Source organism: Chinchilla lanigera, unplaced genomic scaffold, assembly GCF_000276665.1.
Source record: "Chinchilla lanigera isolate Chin_1 unplaced genomic scaffold, ChiLan1.0 scaffold00106, whole genome shotgun sequence".
Taxonomy (NCBI): Eukaryota; Metazoa; Chordata; class Mammalia; order Rodentia; family Chinchillidae; genus Chinchilla; species Chinchilla lanigera.
This window is the reverse complement of record NW_004955507.1, coordinates 6,106,245-6,130,889: the sequence shown is the minus strand read 5'-3', so window position 1 is coordinate 6,130,889 and position 24,645 is coordinate 6,106,245. Positions and strand designations below refer to the sequence as shown.

At 37.6% G+C, this 24,645-nt stretch overlaps 1 protein-coding gene across 4 annotated transcripts in view; it reads left to right on the top strand.

Annotated features, from left to right (window-relative positions):
- Cwf19l1 (CWF19-like 1, cell cycle control (S. pombe)) overlaps nucleotides 1–24,645 on the top strand; it is a 30,061-nt gene extending 5,416 nt beyond the window's left edge. For 2 of the 4 annotated variants that reach the window (XM_005407687.1, XM_013506213.1), the window contains exons 5-14: nucleotides 1,354–1,568; nucleotides 3,859–3,977; nucleotides 5,116–5,200; nucleotides 7,488–7,619; nucleotides 8,473–8,587; nucleotides 9,950–10,029; nucleotides 19,065–19,274; nucleotides 19,977–20,096; nucleotides 20,547–20,644; nucleotides 24,474–24,645. In XM_005407687.1, the coding sequence (XP_005407744.1) occupies nucleotides 1,354–1,568; nucleotides 3,859–3,977; nucleotides 5,116–5,200; nucleotides 7,488–7,619; nucleotides 8,473–8,587; nucleotides 9,950–10,029; nucleotides 19,065–19,274; nucleotides 19,977–20,096; nucleotides 20,547–20,644; nucleotides 24,474–24,618 (1,319 nt within the window). In that variant the 3' untranslated portion in view covers nucleotides 24,619–24,645. Of the gene's footprint in view, nucleotides 1–1,353; nucleotides 1,569–3,858; nucleotides 3,978–5,115; nucleotides 5,201–7,487; nucleotides 7,620–8,472; nucleotides 8,588–9,949; nucleotides 10,030–19,064; nucleotides 19,275–19,976; nucleotides 20,097–20,546; nucleotides 20,645–24,473 lie in introns of those variants that run through there. The other 2 variants (XM_013506212.1, XM_005407688.1) reach the window with 2 other exon arrangements.

Below are 24,645 nucleotides of genomic sequence, written 5' to 3'. Positions count from 1 at the left end.
TTGAAATCTTTGTGTCGAGCCAGACATGGTGGGACATGCTGATATTCTCGGCTACTTGAGAAACTGTGACAGGAATATCACAAGGTTGAAGCCTGCCTGGTCAACTTAGTGAGGCTTTGTCTCAAAATAAAATAATTTTAAAAGGGCTTGGAATGTAGCTCAGTGCTGTGTTCCCTGGGTTCAATCTCCATTCCCCCCAAATAAATAAGTAGATAAAAATCATTTGTTGTAGATGTTAGCATGGGCATGACTTACAGCAATTATCAGTGTAGTTTTTAGATTTGGTTATTTGCTATTTGGCAGCCATTTTGCCAGACTAATAATGCCTGGGTACCTCTGTGAATTAAATGTTTTTGAGATCCAGTAGGAGCAAGCAGTAATTTTCTTTGATGTTGGGGATCAAATGCAGGACATTGCCCATGTTAGGGTAGCATTGTATCACTGAGCCATATTCCCAGCTTGCAGGCAGTGGTCTTGATAGTGAACCTATGATAGTGAGCTTGAAGTGCTGACAGAACACCTAACATAGAGTTAGAAGTGATGGTTCTTTCCAGAGTATATAAACTGATTAAAAATACAGAATACAGACTACTCTTCAGAAATTGGAAACCATAAAAAAGGAAATTTCTTTGTGTTCATTTAACACATACTAAATGAGTTAGAATCGAACATATTCAATTCTTTTTTAAACAGCAAGAGCCTGTTGAGAAGACTCAGTAAGTGAAAGGAAGGAAAAAAACTGATAGAGCAAGGTCTAGGAGGCAACATGAAGGAGTGGAACCAAGGCCGCAAGCTGGGAACCTGACTTTAGAAGAAGTAGTGTCTCTAATTTTTCCCAAACAGTTGTTGTTTCAAGCGTTTTCCTTTGTGTGGAAGTTGTAGCCTTCCTGAAGAGTACATATTTAAAAAAAAAAAAAGAGTATATGTTTTGTAGAGTAAAGGATCCTCAGAACTGCAGTTATTTTTTGTTCTTATTGCCTCTTCCTGTTCCAGGTGTCTAGATTCCTTTTAGAGTGTATAGAGTCTTCTCTAAAAGGCAAAAAGCCTTTTTCTTCTGAATCACTGCTTCTCAGCTTCCATCAGTTATATAAGGTACCTAGTGTAAACAGACTGACCTGTGGGTACCACCAGCCTCCACATAATGGCTTCTCAGGCTTACTGAACAGGAATACTGTTGGAGCCAGGCAACGTTGATACCTAGCAAGCAGTAGAAGAGGCTACAGAAAAGTTGACACTTCTTCAGGCACGTAGATTGGCAGGGACATGGGAGAGTCCTGAGCATGGGGATTCATTGCCATGTTGGTGATGTTTTGCAGTTTTGACTAAAACTTGCCTGTTTTTCTTTGAACCCAGGTCGTAAAGGTACCTTCACTGGAAGCTCCGGCCTGCAAATTGTGTACCTCAGTGGGACAGAGTCCTTAAATGAGCCAGCCCCAGAATACAGTTTCAGTCCCCAGGATGTGTCTTCCCTGAAAACAATGCTATGTTCAACATACCAGTTTAAGGGTGTTGATATCTTGCTCACATCCCCATGGCCCAAGTATGTGGGGAGCTTTGGGAATTCTTCTGTGAGTAGTGCTTGTTCACTTGGAATTTCTAAAAGCAAATTGCATTGGTTTAAGATGGGCTTTTTAATTTTTAAAATGTTTTCTTTTTATAATGAGTATTTTACCTCTTGATGCTTTCCAGTAGAAATCTTTTGTGAATTCTCTGAGGAATCTGAAAACTGACCAAAGCAAGAATTCATCTCATAAAAGTATGGTTCACAGATGAGAATGCTGAACTCTTAATTATAAATGAATTCGCCTTTAAATTATATTCTCTGCTTGAGGGGAAGTACCTCCCCTCAAGCCTCCTCTTAATATATTTTTGAGGGCTCACTAATTTGCAGTGAAAAGATCTATAGGTATTGGCAGCTCTGCAGTTGCATTTCCCCCTTCCATTCTGGATTATTACTATCAAAATATTTTTAAAAATTGAATCATTGTGGTATTGGGTTTAGTAATCTAAAGATGGGAAACAAGGTATTCAAAACTTTCATGTTTCTCTGTTGGGAATACTTCAATTTTAACATCCACTGGAGTTAATCATTGTGTTTGGTTTTAATGTTCTTATAACTAATCTTTTGTTTGTTTGTGACAGGGTTTTGCTGTGTAGTCCAGGCTGGCCTTGAACTCATTATGTAGTCCAGGCTATCCTCAAACTCATGGCAATCCTACCTCAGCCTCCTAAGTGCTAGGATTGCAGATGTGCACCACTACACCCAGCCAGTAATCTTGAGAGAGATGTACACCAGGAGTGATAGCTATCATGAGGACTGAAATACTGCATTGGTGGACATGAGCCTAAGGAAGATCTTGAATAGGATCTGTCTGGGCCAAGGGTATAGCTCAATAGAAGAGTACTTGCCTAGCGTGTATGGGGTCCTGAGTTTGATCTCCAGCATTTGAAAAGAGAAGATTTTGTGGTTGGAGGGCAGAAGGCATCAGTTGAGCCTTACTGGAGGGAAATACAAGAATACGTTTGGGGCTGTGCATGGTTGTGCACACCTGTAATCCTAGCACTTGGGAGGCTAGGGTAGAAGGATTGCTATGAGTTCGAGGCCAGCTTGGGCTGCATAGTGAGTTCAAGGTCAGCTTGAACTACCTAGCAAATTCCTGTCTTGAAAACAAAATAAGAAAGCATCTGGGGACAGTACCCCATTTATAGGTTTAGAATTACCAATAATGATCCAGAAGAGGGCCCTGTAGACCATTCCCTGCCAACTTCAGCACTCCATGGCTATGACCAGAAAGACCAACAAGACACCAATATTGTCAGGAAGGAGATTAAAAGGAAAAGATAAAAACCTCTCTTCTACTAACCTTTGGCTACTTTTTACCTAGGACATGAGGGGCAGTGCTGGTTGCGGCACAGATACTGTAAGTCTGGGGAAGAGCCAGAGGAGCTGCTGATAAAGTGACAGTGGAAGGGAGAAAGCACAGATGATGCTCTCTAAGGAAGAATAAGAAATCAAAGCCCTTTCATTTCAGGGGGAGCTAAAACAGGATCTTAATCAAAATTTATAAGGAATCGTAGGAGATACTTATGGGGCCAAAATAATATAGTATACCAGCTTATAACATACTATAGCCAACTTCAAAGCCATTTCCCTACCCCCCAGAAGAAGCCTGAAGGGGCCAAAGAAAAAGGGAAGTCCCATTTACTTAGTGTAAAACAAGCACTTATTTCCATTTAATACCTTCTTTTAGAATAATGTTATTTATTCTAAATGATGAAAGACGAAATAATTGATTGTTACCAGAAGCTAGGGATATTCTTGGAATAGGCCTAACTTTGCACAAACTTTGTTAACTTGCAAGCATTTCTAACAAGGATGTGGTTTCACAAATCACCACTTTGACAGAATAAAAGATTGTATGCTTACATGACAAGGTCCTTGAACTTCCTATGCATACTAAGAGCTCTGAAGGCTAGCTTTTAATTCTATGTTCTGGGCTATGACTGACTATATTGTCAATCATACAGGTGCATGACAAAGTACAATATATAGGAGCCACAGTTTGTGGGCTCCAGAGACTATTTACCAAAAAAGGTTTTAATAAACTGTTCAGAATGTTGATATAGAGGAGTTAACCTTATCTGGCTTCCAATAATAGGTCCTGTTTCTAGATAAGTAGTAGTGCAATACTCTTAAGAGTGATTTTTCCTGACTGCCATGTGAAGTTTACTGTGCAGCTCTTACTACCTACGTTTGTATCCATGTGCAAATCTTAAAGACATTTCAGAGTATCTTATTTTGCTGTACTTTTTGATAATTTCCAATTCTATGTGAATGACCAGGTTTTTATTTGCTAGGGAGAAGTGGATACTAAAAAATGTGGTTCTGCTTTGGTCTCCAGTCTTGCCACAGGCTTGAAACCAAGATATCATTTTTCTGCTTTGGAAAAGTCATATTATGAGAGGCTTCCATATCGGTGAGTAGTGTTTATTTCTTGGCTTTTTGAAGAATTTCCCTGGATCTTCTGTAAAAATTTATCTTTCTCATTTTTGGCCATATAACATTTTGATTCTTTTTGGTTACTCAGGCACAGAAATGAATAGCTCTCAAGTCATCTTTTCTGAGTTTGTCCCCTAACTTGAAATAAAAGGGATTGGACTGTAAGCACTTACAAAGCACTGAGGGTTGAAGTAATAATACCATGTAGTCATTATAACTTTTTGTACTGTATTAGGTCCTGTCTTCATCAGGTCAAACTGAGTTCTATATAGTCTTGAAAATTCAGCTCTTAGTATAATAACTTTGGAAATACTCACTTTGTGAATCAAGAACTTTTACACTTGTATCATTTCTTTTTTACTAGTTGAATTTAATATTTTTCTTAAATTACAAATACCAATGTAGTATACTTTTTTTTGAGGAAGGGGGCAGTGCTAGAAATGAAATCCAGGGCTTTGTACACGCCAGGCAGGTGCTCTACCGTGGAGCTACACCCTACCCAGCTCTACAATATTTTAAAAGAAAAGCTCAAAAAGTATTTTGGTATATAGTATCCATTATTTTTTCTGTGACATATAGACACTCAAGTATTTTTATATTTTTTCCTAGAAAGAGGAAATCATACTATATATGTATTAGTATGTGAGGCATGTTTTCTTCACTTAGAACACATTTTTTGGCTTTTTGTATGTTTTTGTTATTGATGGTACTGGAGGTTGAACCTATGGCCTTTGCACTAAACTGCATCCCCAGGTCTTTTATTTTTTATTTTGTGACATTATCTTGCTAAGTTGCTAAATTGCCCAGTCTGGCCTCAAACCTCTGATACTGCTGCCTCAGCCTCCCAGAGTTCCAGGTTTATAGGTATGTGTTACTACACGAGGCTTATTTTAGCTCTTTATTACACAAAGGAGAAAAATATCAAAATGAACTTTCCTGTCTTCATTACCTAGCTTCAGTAATTTGGAAAGGTAGCTTCTCTGAGATTGTATGACTTTGAGAGTGGACTTAAAACTTGTGTTCTTTCTATGGCTCGGTGGACTCTACCTATTTCACTATTGCAAATGAAAAATAAAGTACTGGTAAAATCTGATAATCTCTCAAATGTGTTCCAGAAACCACATTGTTCTACAAGAAAATGCACAGCATGTCACCCGTTTTATAGCTCTGGCAAATGTTGGAAATCCAGAAAAGAAAAAGGTAAAGAATTGAATATATAAGGGGCTGGGGATTTAGCTCAACGGCAAAGAGCCTGCCTGGCAAGCGCAAGTTTGTAAGTTCGAGTCCTGGTACTGGAAGAAAAACAAACAAACAAACAAACAAACATGTGGTGGTAGGTTAATATTCTTTTTTTTTTTTTTTTGGTATTTCTTTAGCTCAGTTTAGCATTCAGATCTTTTCTTTACCCCGGGTGCAAAGTCCCAGAAGCTTCAGTGACTCCTTTGTAAAATTAAAGTTATCAAAGGTCATATTTCCCTGGGTACTTTGTAGGAGATCTTCAGTAAGGTTTGGGAAAATAGGTTCGGTGGAATAAAGGCAAAGTACTAAATGAGTGATGTTCTTTTCCTTCTACATCCATATGGTTGTCTCTATAGCTATTTGTATGTTTGCTTTCAGGTGGTACTCTTGCTTGCTTCTTTTGGCAGTTGCACTTAGCTAAAATAATGGGATTGACCTAGGCCACCTTAAGCTTCAGGAAATATTAGTGCTTCCTACAATCTGTCCTTACATTGGAAAATAGTAGAGAAAGATTATACCAGAAAAGTAGGTGTTTTTCTCATTTCCTTGAGAGCTTTTTGTTATTGTTGTTTGTGTGGACTGGGGATTGAACCCCCAGTACCACACAATGGGCTACCTCCCCAGCTGTATATTTTTATTTTTATTTTTGTTTTTATTTTTGAGGCAGGGTTTCACTAACTTGCCTAGGCTGGACTTGTACTTGTAATCATCCTGCCTCAGCCTCTTAGAGTTTGAGGATTACAGGCATGGGTCCCCATGGTATGGCTTAATTTTCTGACTTCCTAGCGTGTAAAACAGCACTTCTGGATAGAGACATAAAATCCAGATAATGTTCAAGTAGGAACATAGCCAGAGCAGTCCACCTAAATAATTGGAAGACTATTCCACTGTAATGTGCCATAGACTATATGCATACAAAACAGGTACATATTTCAGTTTTTCTGCATTTTAAACTTTTAAGCCAATTTCTTAACAAGTTTAAGTTTGTAATTTTTTTAAAAATACCCTGTCAAATGAATAACACAGGACTGGGGATATAATTCAATGGTAGGACAGTTGCTTAAGTCCTGGGTTTGATTCCCCAGTGCTTGTTCTCTCTCTGTCTCTCTCTTTCTCTCTCTCTCTGTCTCTCTCTTTCTCTCCCTCTCTCTCCCTCTCTCTCTCTGTCTCTGTCTCTCTCTCTCTCTCACACACACACACACACACACACACACACACACAGAGCAAACTGAAAATTACAGTATTTTCAGACTATAGGTTCATTTTCAGACACTTTAAGCAGTTCATACTTCAAAGGTTCTGCATATTTTTTAATTTGACAAGCATATTCATCTCAAAAATGTGTTTCATCTGTACTTTTATGAGCAGTATAAGGTTTGTTTGCTATTTCTTTCTCCACACTCTTATTGGATAATGGCAAGTTTTATTGAAGTTTCTACCAGATAGATGGTGTGATAGATGGAAGATAATGTATCATTATTTCTTACTTGCACTTCCCTGATTGTAGTGAGGTTAAACATCTATTCATATCTTTTATTTTTTCTAATAATACTACTAACCAGGCCTCAATGTTTGTCACTGAGCCCCAGCCCTTTTTTATTTTAAGACAGGGTCTTGCTTAGTTGCTCAGGCTAGTCTCAAACTTGTGATTCTCTTACCTCAACCTCCCATTTAGGTGGAATTACAGGCATACACCACCACATTTATCTTTATTCGTATTTTATCTAAAGTTTTCAATCTCTGATATTAGTCCAAGATTCCAGATACTTATATGCGTATTTACCTTTTGGCTTGAGAAAATTTTGTCAGCGTATATAGCAGAATTCATGTAATACCAGAGAGGGAAACCCTAAGTTATCCAATGGTAATTGTCATTACGAAAAAAAAGAATGGTAGTATCATAATTCTGTTGACAATGTTCACAGAGGACTCAGGCAGAAGCAGTTTATCTTCAGGTGTTAAAGACAAAGTCTCTTTGGGCTTTGTAGTAACACTATTCCCTTATGCAACTGAGGAAACCTGATTTGTGTAAGGGCTGGAGCTTTGATTTGTTCCTCATTACTTGGTAAGCCCCTGCAGAAACTACAGAATTGGCATTTGACTTACTGCTGTGTATTCTCCAAGTCACAAACCAGCTTTTAATTTTACTGAATTTCAGATGTTTTTGGTGAAATTGTCACAGTAAAATTAGTTTGTTACATGTTGATAAATAATATTTTCCCTAATGTTATGTTCTTTTTCTTTAAAGTATCTTTATGCATTCAGTATTGTTCCCATGAAACTAATGGATGCAGCAGAATTAGTAAAACAGCCTCCAGATGTCACTGAAAACCCTTATAGGAAATCTGCATCCACAGGAAAGCAAATTCCTGCCCCTGAGGTACGTTTTGATTGAGGGGTGGAATTTGGGGGGCAGGGTTGCCCTTGCAAGTGTACTTTTCACGGTAATACTTTAGTACATAAAATACATTTAATGCTTAGAATCAAAATCTTGTTTTTCCTTGAGAAGTCATGGTAGTATTTAGAAAGTCTTAGTAGATTGCAACTAAGCTCAGTGTTTTTTTGTTGTAATTTGGGATTAATTGTTTCATATTAAGTCTTTCTTTGGTTAACCTTATTTCATATGTTGGGGTTATAGTTTCATATTAAGTTTTTCCTTGTCTAAATTGATTATCCTTGACTCTTCAGGTAAAGATACAGCTTAGTAGTGATATAATGTATGATGTATAATAAAATTAATTTTTCTCCCACCAAAGCAAAGAATGTCAAGTTCCCTTACTAGGATACATGATCTGCCTTCTCAGACTACTTGTCTTCTCAAAAAGATTTTTGGTCTTCCCATTTTACTTTTGCTCCTAATGATTCTTTCTTCTTGTCCCTTTAATTAAAGTTGAATTAGACTTGTTTAACCTGTGAAACTGTAGGATTACCTCTTGTCCCTGTTGAGAAAGGAAAAGGAAATTTGTTAGGTTCATACTGATTTTAGGCAAGAATTACTTTAAACCTTGCATTTTAACTTGTTCTTCCAAAGTGATGAATTTGGTGGTAGCTTGGATAAGTGTGTTGAGATACACGACTGACAGTCTAGGTGTATTTTTCTTGCATGCAGTAGGCAGGAAAGGCTAAAGAGAAACAGGAATGACATGGCAGGGATGTTCCCTTGTATGTAAATGGTTGGCTGCTTATCTAAAGATTAGCTGAATAATATACTCTGCTCCCTTTTGCCATTTCAGGAACAATCAACTTGTCAATTCTTCTTTGATTTAAATGAAAAGGAGGGCAGAAAACGTTCATCCGCGGGCAGAGATAGCAAGGCCTCTCCTCACCCAAAGCAGCCTCGAAAACCTCGTAAGTATCTTGGTTCCAGTGGTCTTGTATATGAGCAATAACTGTTATTGTAGTTTTGTTTAGCAAATAGCATTGCTCATCCTCTGGCAGAGGAAAATTGTACAGAATCATTAGAGACAAAAATAATATAAACATGGCCTGACTTTGAGACTATCTGAGGTTTTTTTCTCTAAAAACTCTAAAAAAAGCTTCTTTCCTTTGTGTTTGTAAAACATGATGAAGTAAAGAACATAGAAAACTGATGTAGAGTCATAAAATAATAAAATAATCAAACTGAAAGAAAGGATTTTTATTTCTATCTCCACCCTCTTATTTCAAAGATGAAGAATCTGACCTTAGGAGGGTAAACTGTTACCCAGGGTTGTGTGGCTAGTTAATGGGATAGCTGGGACTAGAATTGGAGTGCAGCAAAAGTTCAGTGTTCTTTCATTGCAGCCTATTGCAAGTTACATACAGTTTGGTATCATCACCAGATAGGGTCCAAGGATGTTCCCAAAGCAGAATCTCAGGGAACCTTGACTCATCTCACCCATAGGATGGGATGCAGATTCTTACTTCCATCCCAGAAAAAGAATCTTCAGGATGCATTAATAAGAGACATATAGGGATGTTCTAGGCAGAATTTTAGAAGTCCCCACTCAGAGAAATAGAATGTGGACCCTCAAGAGGGATAAAAGCGCCTTGTGGCTTTGAGCTGAGGGTATTTATTGGAATTTGGGTGTGTCTCTGTGATAGATGATCTAGGACAATGACGGTGAACCTTTTAGAGCTTTTAATGATAAACAGCTGACTGCAGCACAGGAGACACAGGTTCACCACTACTGATTTCGGATATGTATTTCAGTTTTTGTCAGGTTTTACCCATTTGGTGAGCTATGTTAAAATGCAAACCATTTATAGTATATGTGTTTGAAGTTGAAATAAGCTGTCCTCTCAATAGTACACTTCCTGAGGATAAGGTTTGGTAGGAGGGCATTATCCTTCAGGCCCTTAGTAATTTTTCAGGGAAGGGGAAAAAAGCTTGAATAACTTTGTCTTAAAAGTACAGGATTTTTTTAAAGCACAATTTGAATATAATTTTCCTTGTCTCCTTTCTATCTTTATGTTTTCTGTTCTACCTCAAGATAATCTACTTGTGGGTCACTACCTGGAATTCGTTACAACTTTAGAACTTTTCCAATAGAGATTTTTTGCATTGAAAATGGTGTGTGGAGGTGCTGAGGAGCACAAGTCCAGCTTCTTATGGCTACGCTGTATACAATCTTTGCAGTATACAAAGATCAGACAAGGCTGAGTTTTATAGGGTGATTGTATGTTACAGTGATCAGACCCTACTAACACTTGGCTTTCTTCCGCATGAAGCTCAGCCTCCAGGACCTTGCTGGTTTTGCCTTGCCAGCCCTGAAGTGGAAAAGCATTTGGTGGTCAACATTGGCACACATGTAAGTTATTCCAAGGATCTTTTACAGAGAAGGAGCTTTCTTTTGTTATTTTTGCCAGCATCAGATTTATTTGTTTTATAAGACTTTATCAAGTTAATTGACATACAGAGATTAACAGCCAGACTGACAGGTGCAAAAACATATAAAACACATGAAACAATTATACTAAATCAAGGTACACTTTTAGATACATTGGCCATGGTGGATTATAATAGCTTTTCTCTTTTGCCCTATTACCTGTCCTTTATTTTGTACTTTAACTTTATACATTGGATTTCTCATATGAAAGAAACCATGCAATATTTAAGCTTGTGTGTCTGATTCACTGCACTTAAAGTGTGCTCAAGGTGTACCAATTTTCCTACAAATGACTGAAGTTTATCTTTCTTCATGGCTGAGTAGTATTCACTGGGGATAAATACATTTTCTTTACCTGTTGATCTGTTGATGGACATGTAGGCTGCTTCTAGCTATTATGAGTTGTATATTATAAATGGGTATGCATGTTTCACTTTAACAAGCTCTCTTTAACTCTTGGGAAGATATCTAGAAGGAGAATAGCTGGATTAAATGTAATTTCTATTTCTAGTTTTTTGAGGAATCTCCATATTGATTTCGATAGTGGTTGTACCAGTTCACACTCCCACCAACGAGGAAGGGTTGCTTTTTCCCATGCAGTCTCTCCTGTATTTGTAATTGTTTGATTGCTTAAAGATAGTCATTTTTTCTGAAGTGAGATAGACTCTCAGTGTTTCAGTGTTGTTTTAATTTGCATTTCTCTAATGGCCAGCAATGTTAAACAGTCTTTTGTATATTTATTGGCCATTTGTACTTCTTCATCTGAGAAGTGTCATTCATTTCAGATGCCCATGTTTTGATTGGGCCTTTGAATTGAGGAGGGGTCTAGATTTTTTATTCTTTATATATTCCAGATATTAGTCCTTTGTCTGAGGAGTAGCTGGCAAAAGTTTTTTCCCATGTTGTAGGTTGTCTCTTTGTTCTGTTAGGAAGAAAGAATCAACTCTTCAATTCATTGATTCTTTTTTTTCTTTTTAAGTCTCAGTTTCATTAATTTTTGTTCAGATTTTTATAATTTTCTTCCTAACTTTGCATTTGGATTGCTCTTATTTTTCTAGGACATTGATATGTATCATTAGGTTATTTGAGCTCACTTTGTTTTTCTGATGTGGGGATTATCTGGCTATATACTTCTCTGTCAGGGATGGCTTTTGTTGTGTCCCATAGGTTCCGGAATGTGGTAATGGCATTATTGTTTGTTTGCAGTAATTGTCTAATTTCTTCTTTAATTTCATCTGTGACCATTGATTATTCAAGAGGATATTGCTTAATTTCTGTGTTTGCATAGTTTCTTCTCTAGTTTCATTGCACTGTGATAATATGTGTGGGATAATTTCCATTCTTTTACATTTATAAAGCTTGCTATATGGGATAGTAGCTAGTATGTGGTCTATTTTGGAGAAAGTCCCATGTGCTACTGAGAAGCATGTGTATTCTGCCATTTTGTAGGTATCTATTAAGTACATCTGTTTAAAGGTTTAGTTCAACTCTGATAATTCTTTTTTGATTTTTTGTCTAGTTGATTCATGGATTTGTGACAGCATGGTGTTGAGATCCTCCATCACAATTGTATTGGTGTTTATTTGATTTTTCATGTCCATTGGTGTTTGTTTTATGAAATTGGGCATGCCTGTACGTGGAGTGTATATGTTTTAAATTGTTATCTCTTAACCAATATGTAGTGACCTTCTTTGCCTATTCTAATTAGTTTTGACTTGAAATCAATTTCCTCTGAAAGTAGGATATGTATTTCTGTTTATTTCTGGGCTGCTGTTGCGTGTAATATCTTTTCCATTTTTTGATTTTTAATCTTTGAATTTCTTTTTGAATTTGTTCCTTGCATACTGTATATTGTTGGGTGTTGTTTCTTGATCCATTCTGCCAATCTGTGTCTTTTGCTTGGGGAATTGGGACCATTCACATTGAGAGTTATTACTCTGAGACAGAGATGGTGAACCTTTTAGAGTGTTCAGTGATATAGCCTGCTGCAGCGCATCTACCATAGGTTTGCCACCAGTGCACTAAGATATTGACCTGTTTCTTTCATTGTATTATTTTCCTTTAGCTTATTGTTTGTTTCCTTACTGGTTTTTTTTCTTTTATTTTTTTTCCTTTTCATTTAGCTGCTCATTCTGCCAGGTGTATTCATCGTTTTTGACTTACTGGCTTTCTAGATTTCATTGTCTCTTTTTAGAATATCCTTGAGAATGTTTTATAATGCTAGTTTGGTGGTTATGAATTTCTTGAGGTGCTCCTTGTCATGGAAGTACCTTATTTCTCCATCAGCTTTGCAGGAAAGTTTTTCAGGATATATAAGTCAGGGTTAGAAGTTGTTAACTTTTAGGGCTTAAAACACTTCCCTCCTAGCACTCCTGGCCTTTAAGTTGTATTAAGAAGTCTGCTCTAATTCTAATGGGTTTACCTTTATGTGTGATTCTCCGCCTTTCTGTGACAACTTTTAAGATTATGTCCCTGTGCTAGACTTCTGGTACTTTGAGTATAATGTAGAGCAGAAAGGTTCTCTTGGTTGCAGCTACTTGAGGTTTTATATGCCTCACTTATATGTATATTTATTTATTTGCTTACGTTTTGCACATTTTCTGCCATTATTTCTGTAAACAGAGGTTTTTTATGCCATTTGTATTGGTTTGTGATTTTTCACTTATTCCAGTTATTCTTAGATTAGACTTCATTGTGCCATCTAGGAGCTGTTTGATCTATTTTTCATGTTGTCTTGTTGTTTTTAAGGTGTCTGAGTAGTTGGTCTTTGTAGACATCATTGTTTTCTAGTTCTGAAATTTTGTCCTCACATTGGTTGCTTCTGCTGCCCCTACTTCAAATACAACTTTTAACCTCCTAGATTTCTAATTGAAACCTTTTTTATGGACTTGAATTATTTGCTAAACTGATTGTTCATGTTTTGTATAGTTTTGTTTAGCTTAGCTAGCTTTTTATTAGTGTCTTCTGAAATCTACTGGATCATGTTGTTTATTACTTCTATTATCTGTTTAGTTTTATCTTCTATGATCCCAATGAAGACCTCTTTGATCTATTTTGTAACCTTGTCTGTTATACTTTCAAGTAATTTGGGGTGTGTGGCTGAGCTATTTTCCCCTATAGTGCCCAGTATATTGGCGTGGGAGCAGTTGGGAACTTTAGGAGACATTTTGTTGCCTTGTTTTATGTTTGTGTTGTTTTTGTTTGTTTGTTAGTTTTTTGCTGAGGTTTGTGGATGCTTATAGTATAAAGACTTTGTTGTAAGTATAGAGTTCTCTCAGTGGCTTTTCAGTGATGTATTTTACGCATGGCTAACTATTGTCATTTGCCCCAGCTCCAGGATCTGACCACGTTGGTTAATTTGGGAGGGGTGGATACAGTGTAACTGGACAAAACTAAGTCCTCTGACAATGTACTCTAGTATTGTCAATGTCACAAAGGTATCTGAGTCACAAAGTAACTGCCTTATAGAAAAAAATCCATTAATAGCAATAATTATATGACCCTGGTAACAACCAGATCAACTACAGTAATATCTTCCAAGGCAAATTGGATATTAACATACCATAAGAACCAATTATGTACCACCCTTCATGCTAGAGAAGAAATTTAATAATGGTATAAAAATTGAAGACAACCCAAGTATTGACTTACAGCTAATATGTACTGTATGAAATAGCTCTATCTCTGCTAGTGGTAGAAAAGAATTCAAGAGTAATTTTATAGGGTCAACCATGTAAAGTTTAATAAAGCTGTATGGTTATACTATTAAAGATTTAGAAGGTTGGAAATGGGGGAATGCAAGAGGAAAAATTTGAAACTTTAAACTATCTGATACAAAAAAGAGGAAAGAGAAGTAGTACAAAGGATCCCATTGGGGAGTAGTACAGTGTTTGTAGAATTAGGTAAATGAAGAGAAAAAACTGACAGAAGATAAGAGAAAAAGAAATTATAAGGAGAATAGAAGTAAGAAGGAACAAATCAAGGGGAAAAAAGGGAGAGGAAGAAAATAACTTAAGAGAAAGAGTAAGAAAAAAGATAAGAGGTAAGGAAAAAGGACAAAGGAAAATCTCCCAAATCCTAATAATTGGTAAAGAGGAAAGTAAAAAAGAGCAAAGGAAAACAAAAACAGAACACACACAGAGGAAGAAAGAGAGGGAGAAGAAATTTCTCTGATTTTGAGTATGTAGTTTTCTCTGAGGATCCACAATTTTAGGGCAGTATCCAAGTCAAGACGTGTCCCTGCTCACACTGGTAGATAAAGAAGACAGTTCTCAGATCTGTGCTGAATGCAGGCACCAGCAGGCAATAGGATTAGGGCAAGGGCACCAATACTGTGACTTTCAAATCCAAAGTAACTCAGGTTGAGCCTGCCCTCTGGCTGTGGGATAGAGCTTGTGTCCTTTAGCTTTGTCCCCTCAGGCAGTCTCTTTCCTGCTTGCTCCCTGACTTCAGTTGTTTACGTGGCCATGGCTCACCCAGTCACTAGGGGAACATGACACTGGAAGCCCTGAAGTGAAGCAGTCCAATGGCTGCTTTGAGTTCTGAGTTCAAGTAGTTAACCCTTTCCCAGAATGGTGTCCAGCAAAACACTCTTCCCCAGAGATACATAGGGCACTTAGACTACAGCAGTGGTGGTGAACCTATGGCACATGTGCAGGCTCTGTAGGCATGCAGAGCCCTCTCTGTTGGCACATGAGCCAAGTTGCCCCAGTGGCCAAGAATCAGATAATAATTGTTTTTTATAAACTAAAACCACAATATTCAGATTTAAGTGCAGTGTTGGTACTTTGCAATAAATAAGTGGGTTTGATTGCAGTTTGGGCATTCAGTCTCTGAAAGGTACACCATCACTGGACTAGAGTCACTCATCAGCTGTTTCCTGTTGAAGGACTCATGTGGAAGCAGAATTCCACACTCTCCCTGCAGATTACAGCACCCACCAGGCCATTCTACCACAATGTTTCTTTCTGAAGTCTTCTGGAGTCCCCACCTTTCATTTCATCTCTGTAGGGAAGGTCTCCCTTTCTTACAAGCCATGAGCTGTGAGTTAAGGAGAAAGTGTGTACTGTCCTTACCATGCTCCGTGTTGTGTTTTGTCTCTTGAATTTCTTTGTAGGTTTTAATTTTTCTGTTAGATCCTTCTGGTACCAAGGAACCTACTTCTTCCCACCCGGCAAGTTGTTATTTTCCAATGTCTGAATTCTGAATCTCAGAGAATCTGAGTTGTTATCACTTGTCACTGTACCATTCTGCTGGAAGTACCTGTGTCTAGCACCTTCAGCTTCATGTTCTTGAGATTTATCTGTTATAGCATGCGCTAGTATTTCATTATTTTTTATTGCCAAAAGTATTCTTTGTGTGGATATAACACATTTTGTCTGTGCACTTATCATTTGATGGACATCTGGGTTGTTTCTATTTCATGACTGTTAGGAATAATGCTCCCATGTAAGATTGCATACAAGTTTTTGTTTGTTTGTTTGTTTGGTTGGTTGGTTGGTTTTTTTTGTCTTTTTGAGACAGGGTCTCACTATGCAGTTCAGTCTCACTATGCAGACTATGCAGCTGGTCTTGAACTCACTTTGTAGCCCAGACTTGCAATGATCCTCCTGCCTCAGCCTCCCGAGTGCTGGGATTACAGGCGTGTGCCACCACATCCAGCTTTGCATACAAGTATTTGTACAGACATATGTTTTCATTTCTTTTGGAAAGATACCAAGGAATATAATATGATAACTTACTTTCTTAACTTTTTAGGAAACTAGCAAACTTTTTCAAAAATGATGACATTGTTTTATGTTCCTATCAGTAATGTATAAGGATTTCTACATCCCTGCCAACATTTATTACTGTTTTTTTGTTTGTTTTGTTTTGTTGATACATCCTAGGGCCTTGCAGATGCTGGGCAAGGGCAGTACCACTAAACTAGCCCATTGTTAGGTGATTGTGGCATTTCTTCTGTGGTGTTTTGTAGAATCAGTTTCACAAGATCACTCACACCTTTCCTTCCTCCTTCTGTCACAAATAGGTGTGCATATCCTAGGGTGAAGCTTTTATATACTCCTCAAATTCTTTGTATTTTTAATACATACTACTTGGGTCTATTACTTGGCTTGTGTTAATTGCTTACTATTTAAAATGCAAATTTTCTTAATCCTGAGAAGGGAGTCTTCTGTTGCTTATACTCATATTGGGCTAATAGTGTTAATACTCAGTCAGTCATGCTGGTGCACATCTGAAATCCCAGCTCTCTGGAAGGCTGAGGCAGGAGGATGAGGACAATCCAAGCAATTGAGTGAAATCTCATCTTTAAAAAAAAGTTGCTATTTTCTTTATAGCTTCAGATTTAGGTTTTTATTTTGTTTTTTGTTGTTGTTGTTTTAATTTTTATATATGACCTTGTTAAGTTGGCCTGGCTGGGCTCACACTTGCTGTCCTTCTGCCTCAGCCTACCAGAGTGCTAAGATTACCAGCATGCATCGTTGTACCCCGCTCAGGTGCAGAAATTTGAACTTAATAATTTTTTTAAATTTAAAATTATGTAACATTGGAAACTGAATCATACAATCATAGAAAAGACTAGAATGAGAACTTTCTGTTGGGTAATAGTAGAAGATGTAGCTTCCTAATGACAGGAAGACTTACATCCCCATGCCTGATGGAAGTGTCTGGAAACCCCAAGGTAATAATCATAAAGTTGCTTGGTTAGAAAGCACTGAATGAGACTCAAGAACTAGGAGATCTGGAGTATGATTTTATGCAGGTTGAGAAAGCCCTGGTGAACTGCATGTGTCTTACAGGAAAGTCATTCTATTTCACATAGAATAGTACCTCTAGATACTGGTCACTGGGCGGGGCTGAGTTAGACATTAAATAATTATATTCTTTGACCCACGTTTCTCCAGCCTCTAAATAGACTATTTTCTTTTCTTTCAGTTAGAATTAAGAAAAGTTAATATGCAGGGTTATAAATATATTGTAGTCACCCATGACTAGAACCAGATGTTTGTATCACTTCTTGGCCTTTTGGCTAAGATCAAGTGTAGAAAAATGTTCACCAAGATTCCTGAGGGGAATATTTACAAATGATTTCTTAGGGTATAATGCCTCTGCATACTGCTTTCATCTAGTTTTCAGTAATTTATTGTGAATTTGGTTTCTAAGGATGACTTTTCTTCAATTTATCTGAACAGTCTAAAGGTCTTCTTTTGTGGCCTCTTATACATTGACTAGAGTATCAGTTTTATTTTTTACTTTGTTTCAAACTGAAGAGTTCCAGTCTTTCACATTTGTTTCTCATGTCTCCTGTTGGCAGACTTACATCTCTGGGAGGTACCCTTGGGATCAAGAGTGGTGATTACTTTTACTTTTTTATTTTTTTGGCAGTACTGGGGATCAAACCCAGGACCTTAACACCTAGGTACAGCCCAGTCATTTTCTATTTTTTATACAGGGTCTGGTTACGTTTCCCAGTACCACAAAAAGGAAAAAAAAGTCATTGTGAAGCTAAAGTTTTAGTACCTCTGAGGTTGTGATGAACTTGTCACTTAGTAAATTAACTTTATAGATTTGCTTAGTCCTTGCTGCCAAATAAATCAAGGATGATCACGCTTTAGTTTGGTTTTTAGTACATATCCTGTCATTCTGTTGGACTTTACTGTAGATGAGAAATAAATGATGGCATCCTTCAGCCTTGACTTTTAGTCCACCATATTAAAAGAATACTTCGCAGTGGAATTTTTTTCTAAAGTATCTATGTTTGCTTATATTGATACTCATTTGTTCCTTTGCTGCTCACTCACAGTGTCTTCCCTTCAAAGAGTGTATGACTGGTAGAATAATCCTGCATATTTTATTTTTGACAGAAATATATTTAGTTGCTATGAAAGACTAATATTTATTGTTGGGAACTTTAATTCTCTACCTTTTTGGATAAATTGGAGTTTAAGGTTTTTCTTTCTTCCTTCCACTCCATTAGGCTGTATGTTTCTTCTTATTTTATGGAGTTTAGTTAGCGGTTTAAGGCTATAGGGACATTGAATGCTAATCATGTTATGTTAGCCATTTTTGTGAGCCCAGGGTTTATTTGATGACATTTGGGATTAGATATTATTGGGAAGGGGAAAAGTACTTGTTATGGGTTGTGTCTAGATGTCCCCCCAAAGCCTCAGGCAGTCATGGAGTGGACTTCGGGAGTTTTTGAGTGATTCATGGTCCAGTGCTGGGATTACGGGTGAGAGTGCTACACCCGCCCTTGGGCGGCTATCTTGCATACAATTCAAGGAAGGGAAAGAGGCTTGTTCTTTTTGCTTCTCTTGCTTTTTGCTCTGGCTGCTTTTGCTGTTTTCTGCCGCCATGAACTGTTGCGTTCTGTCAGGTACCACTCTGCCTTGGAACCAGCCAAATACGGACTGAAACCTTTATAGACTGTGAGCAAAATAAACCTTTCCTACCCTAATTTTGGGTGTCAAGTATTTTGTCTCAGCAATGACAGAAAAGTAACCAACACAGGACTCATTTTGAAATGAGAAGTACTATTCTATGCCTGAAGGGAAAGTGATAATAACTGAAATGTTTTAAGTTTGGGGCCTGAGAAGGACAACCCAAGTGGTAGTGGTTCCAGTCTCTTTCTGCTGTGGTGTTTAAACCCAAAAGCCTTCCTGTGTGCTCCCAGTTCATTTGATACTTGCATAGAAATCTGTTACATCTGATCTCATTCTTCAGAAGATACTTGAGAACATTATTGCTCTAATATCTAACATCAGATTTTTAAAAGTAGAATTTCTGTTAATAGAGCCTTGTGTACTTTTTCCTGTACAGTCAGGCTTACTCTTTATATAAGCTCTGTCTATGGCCATATCATCCTGAACATGCCCAATCTCGTCCTTATATGGGCTTTTCTCCTCAGAAAACCATTCATGCAGTATTAGTGTCTCGACTCTGTGTTTCTTCTTCAGTGCTACCTTGCCCTGGCAAAAGGAGGCTTATCTGATGATCATGTCCTCATCCTGCCCATTGGTCACTACCAGTCAGTGGTGGAGCTTTCAGCAGAGGTGGTGGAAGAAGTGGAGAAATATAAAGCTACCCTAAGATGCTTCTTTAAGAGTCGAAGGAAACAGTGTGTTCTGTTTGAGAGAAATTATAAGAGTCATCACCTCCAGCTACAAGTAAGTGATCTCTGCCCAGGAACGTAGGAGGGCACTATGGTGACCTTGATATTGAGAAATAAATATTTAAATAGTGGTTACCTGGAATATGTAAATTTAATCTAATATTTAAATGTTATTTCAAAGTTTAAGAGTATCTGGTGATAACTCTAGAGATTTCACAGGGAAGTACATGATGGCTATAAGTGAACAGCAGGGTACTAGTGCTAGAAAAGGAGTAGGTAATTGAGCGAAGTTCCAAGGAAGATATAAGCCCTGCTAGGTAAAGGTATGGAAAGGAATTTTGTGTGGAGATCCTGTATGAGTGAAGGCTTAAAGGTAGAAAATAGCATCAGAGGCCACATGAGCTAGCAGCGCAGAAATGTGGTGATTGTGCTTGTGGTAGTTTCTTTCTGGCACATTTGTTAAGTTTTCAAATGGGCCTGACTCTGCCACAGACATAGTAAGGAGCTGGCAAAGGCTTAAAGACAGAAAGATCTCTCTTAAGCTTTTTGTGCATCAGATACTGCTCTCACAATCTATCTCATAAGTTTAAGTCCTACAGACAGGTTGACGAACACCTGTCTGGCCTGAGGACAGACTCTGTGCTGAGGGGTGCTTTCCACCCCTGTGATGGATTTGCTACTTTTCAGAAACTGTACAGACATAACCTCTCTGGGACCTCTACTATGAATTTTTCCTACTCCCCCAACCCCTGTCCAGGTCATTCCTGTACCGCTTAGCTGCTGTGCTACTGATGACATTAAAGATGCCTTCATTACCCAGGCACAAGAGCAACAGATAGAGCTATTGGAAATCCCAGAGCACTCTGATATCAAGCAGGTAAAACAGGAAGGTCTGGTGCTTTTCAAGGAGTAAAAGATCTGGTTTTTTACATGGTTAGCCTGAGGTACTATCAGAGAATTCCAAGAATGTTAAATAGGCAGTGAACAATTTGGAACCAGTTCACAGTATATTGATTAGACTGGAGAAGGAAATAGCATTACAACAAAGTCTTAGTGTTTTTTTGTGGGAAGAGCAGAAACTAGACATTTCCTAAGGTGGAAACTTAGCAAGAGGGTACCACTGGGAGGATACTGGTAATATCTGACAATCTGACTCTTTAAACTGTAGTATCATTTAGTACTTTAGGATCTATAGATATTCACATATTTGTTTTCTTATACCTTTAAACTGAATTATTTGCCAAATTTAGAGCTTTTAAAAGATGAGCTAAGGTTCTAGATCTTCAAAGCACTATTATATGTCCTGATACAACTTTGTTTACTTCAGATTGCACAGCCAGGAGCAGCATATTTTTATGTTGAACTTGACACAGGAGAGAAACTTTTCCACAGAATTAAAAGGAATTTTCCTCTGCAATTTGGAAGGTTTGTATGTTTTCCTTCTTTTCAGTGTATTTTTACTAGAACTGTTGTAAACAAAGTGATGAGCAGTGTGAACAATTGATAATAAACCAAATAGGAAACGTGCCTTACCCCCAAGGAACTTACAGTATCAGGGCAAATCAGATCAGCCATGTGATACAAAATATGAAATGTAGCTTGACAGAGTTTTTGGAAACAATGTACTTTGGAAATTTAGAAGTAATCCCAACACTCAGGAGGCTGAAGCAGCAGAAGCACCTTGAATTCAAAGCCAGCATGGGCTACATAGTGAATTTAAGGACAACCTGAACTGCAATGGGACCCTGTCTCCAAAAAAACAAACAGAAAAAGTAAGATGTGTAATGTATATGTACAAACTCCCATGATAAAAAATGTAATCAGTATGTACTGCAATCATGCACTAATAAAAGTATGAAACAAAAGCTGGAGTAAGAGAGAAATTAGGAGTGACTGCTGACGGGTGTAAGATTTAGTTTTGGGTAATAAACTGGAATTAAAGAGCAGAAATCAGTGCACAAGTTTAAAAATATAAAGTAAGTCCCAACTTGGGAATAAGTTCTGTTTTGGGAAGACGTTCCTAAGTCAAATTCATTTGTAGGTCTGATAAAGTGAGTCTTATATACCTTTGACACAGATATACAAGGCAAAGGATAAACACACACACACACACACACACACACAAATACTGTGAGTAAACTAGTTTTACTTTTAAGCACAGTAAGCACACAGCAGCACAAGTATGACAATGTCCAGCAGACATGTAAGCTACTTTCACTGTTTATTCACATCAATGAATCTTCCTAATACAAGGTCCATTCCTATTGGTGAAGTTTACAACTCAAATGTTTGCAAGTCAGGGACTTACTGTACTAGCCAGGTATGGTGGAACATGCTTGTAATCCCAGTATTGAGAGGCTGAGGAAGGAGGATCATAAATTCAAGGCCAGCCTGGAATTTAGGAAACAGACCCTGTCTCAGAATAAAATTAAAAGGGCTGGAGTTCTACTTCAGTAATGGAGCACTTTCTTGGCATGTGTGAGGCCCAGTACCAAAACAAAACAAACCAAAGAAAGGAACAGAACTAATACCTGATCTGAAGCAGTTTGGGCAGTATGAGAAGTAAGTGAGACTATGTGTAGTCTTTATCTGTATTAAGTGACTGTGTTTGCTGTGGGGATCTATGTTTAATTTTGCTGTTTAATTATCCCCAGACTCTGCCAGGGATATTATGTAGTATATAGTATATTAAATGAATCCTATCACCTTTTGTTGTTGTTGTTGATAATAAGCCAAATAGGAAACGTGCCTTACCTCCAAGGAACTTACAGTGTCAGGGCACTGTAAGTTTTGTTTATTTTTTGAGATAGGGTCTTGCTATATAGTCCAGGCTGGCCTTAAAAATAAATAAATATATAAATAGTAAATTTATTTATTTCAAAGAAGGAAGAGTTTAAGCTTGATATAAGGGCCTTATGAAAAGTCAAAAGCGAATTGAAGAGATAGATTTAGAGGGCAAATGCTGGAATGAGGGCATCTAAACAGAGGGAATAAAGTGCTACTATTGACCATATGCCATGGATCAGACACTGCTAAGAATTCTATGCATTTTCTCATGTAATCTTCACAGCTTTGTATGGTAGGTATTATCCCAATTTATTAATATAGACAATGAAACTCTAGAGCCGTGTCCAACAGAATTTTTCACAAAGATAGAAATGGTCTATAAATCTGTACTACCAAATACAGTAATCACTAGCTATGGGTGGCTGTTGAACATTTGAACATGTGGCTAAGTAACTGAGGGACTGCATTTTTAATTTTATTTAGTTTTAGCTACAATTTAAATATAAATAGCCACATCTGCTTAGTGGTACTGTTTTGGATAGCATGCCTATGGTCCTACAGTGGTAGGTGTAAATCCAGGTCTGGTAGACCACAAAATAAGATAATTTTATTATTCTGCAGTATTCTACAAAGTTAAATGAAGCTTCAGTTTTGCTCATTGTGTCAGGCAGAACATGACTCAGATGATTTATTTCCTACTCTGTTTATGCATAGACACAGAGTCTGAAGTAGAGTAGAAATGTACAGAATGCATTATCTTGTAATATCTGATTTGCAGCTATTTTTTCCCCCTAGTTAGAATTGGCCTTTCAGTGACCCCCGAACTACTTCTGGACTAATTTGGAAAACCTCTAAAAGATTGCTGCATTGTCTGCATTTCTAGGAAGATAACTGATAAATAAGAAGCGGGTTATATGTTTCAAACATCTAGTTTGATCTTTTTGTTGTTGTCTTAGTAACAGATACAAATAGGGACATGATTAACAGTGTGTATAGGCATATGTCTTAGTTACTTTTCTCATTGCTGAGACAAACTATCCATCACCCAAAGTTAAAAGAGGAAAGATTTATTTGGCTCACAGTGTGTAGAGGTTTTAGTTCATAGCTGGCTGGCTATAATACAGGGTGGTATGACAGAGGGGCATCAGAGGGGTAAAATAGTTCATGGCAGGCAGAAGGCAGCAAGCAACAAGGAATGACCCTCTTTCTGTCCCTTATATCTTATCCAGGCACCCTCTTTTAGGGTGAGTAGTACTTACACCCTTAATTCTAGCATTGCATCCTTGATCTTAGCATCACACACCCTACTCCAGCCACCTCTGAAAAACTTCACCTATGACTGCATAAGGCTTTAGGGGTACATCTAGATACAAGCTGTATGGGCATACAAAGCTCACAAATGGGAGATCCTTTAAATAATTTTGTGTTCCTGTCATTTATATTTTCAAACTGGAATATTTTCAACATAATTTATAGTTACTAGTATTTTACATTTAACAAAATACTTGAAAAGTCTTCTTTTTCTAGCTGTAAAAGAAAAGTGATCCTATTTTTATTTTACATCTAATGAAATAGGCTCAAAGTATGCCCTCAGAGATACTACTTGAGCTTAGGTCTACTGTGCTTTTTAGAGGACTCAGATGATTTATTTCCTACTCTGTTTATTGTAACTTCAAAGTAGAAAATGGACCAAATAGATGCATAGACTTACTTCTAATATATCAAAATAAGTAAAAATGAATAAAAATATAAAACAATAGAAATTCAAAGCAGATACATTATCTATATGTTATTCTTTTGTTCTGAGAGTCAAGATAAGTCATTTTCTTTACACTGAGCTTATGTTGATGTGCCAGAAGGAAAGGCAGAAGAATTTTAAGTCAGAATAGGTATGATACCCAACTCTGCTCTCAGCAAACTCATAGTCTAATTGAGATGACAAAGCTATCGTCTAAGGCAAGATATAATTCACTGCTAGTATAGTGCTTTGTGTTATCTTGGTTCTTCACAAACCCCTACAAGGTAAATGCTCTTATTCGAATTTCATAGGTAAGGAATCCAAAACTCAGAGATGAAGTAATCTGTTCAAGTCATAGACAGCAAGTGACAAAGCTAGGAATGGAATCCAGTCTTTTGATCTGACACTGGTCCTGTCTTTCTGGTAGTATGCCATGTTGCTTCTCTACATACTATAACAGTAATGTAGTTTCACATTGTTCAAGAGAGGAAGGATGAAGTGTGAAAGGTCAGGAAAGAGGTAGGATCTGAGGTGGTCATTCCACATGGGTATGATTTAGATAGAATGGCAGAGATGGTAGTCAGGGCAGGAGAACAGTATAAGCAGTCATAGTCTACACACTTGTTTTAGGTGATGCTGAGATGAGCTCTGTGGTTGGAAAGGGACAGGAGAAAGCAGAAATTTGGAGCTAATACTCCCCATTTTTACTTCTTTGTGCTCTTTCTGCAGGGAGGTGCTGGCTAGTGAAGCAATTCTTAATATTCCTCAGAAGTCTGACTGGAGGCAGTGTCAGCTCAGCAAAGAAGAAGAAGAGACCTTGGCTTACCGCTTCCGGAAAGATTTTGAGCCCTTTGACTTCACTCTGGATGACTAAGCAAAGGGAAGAACACACACACACACA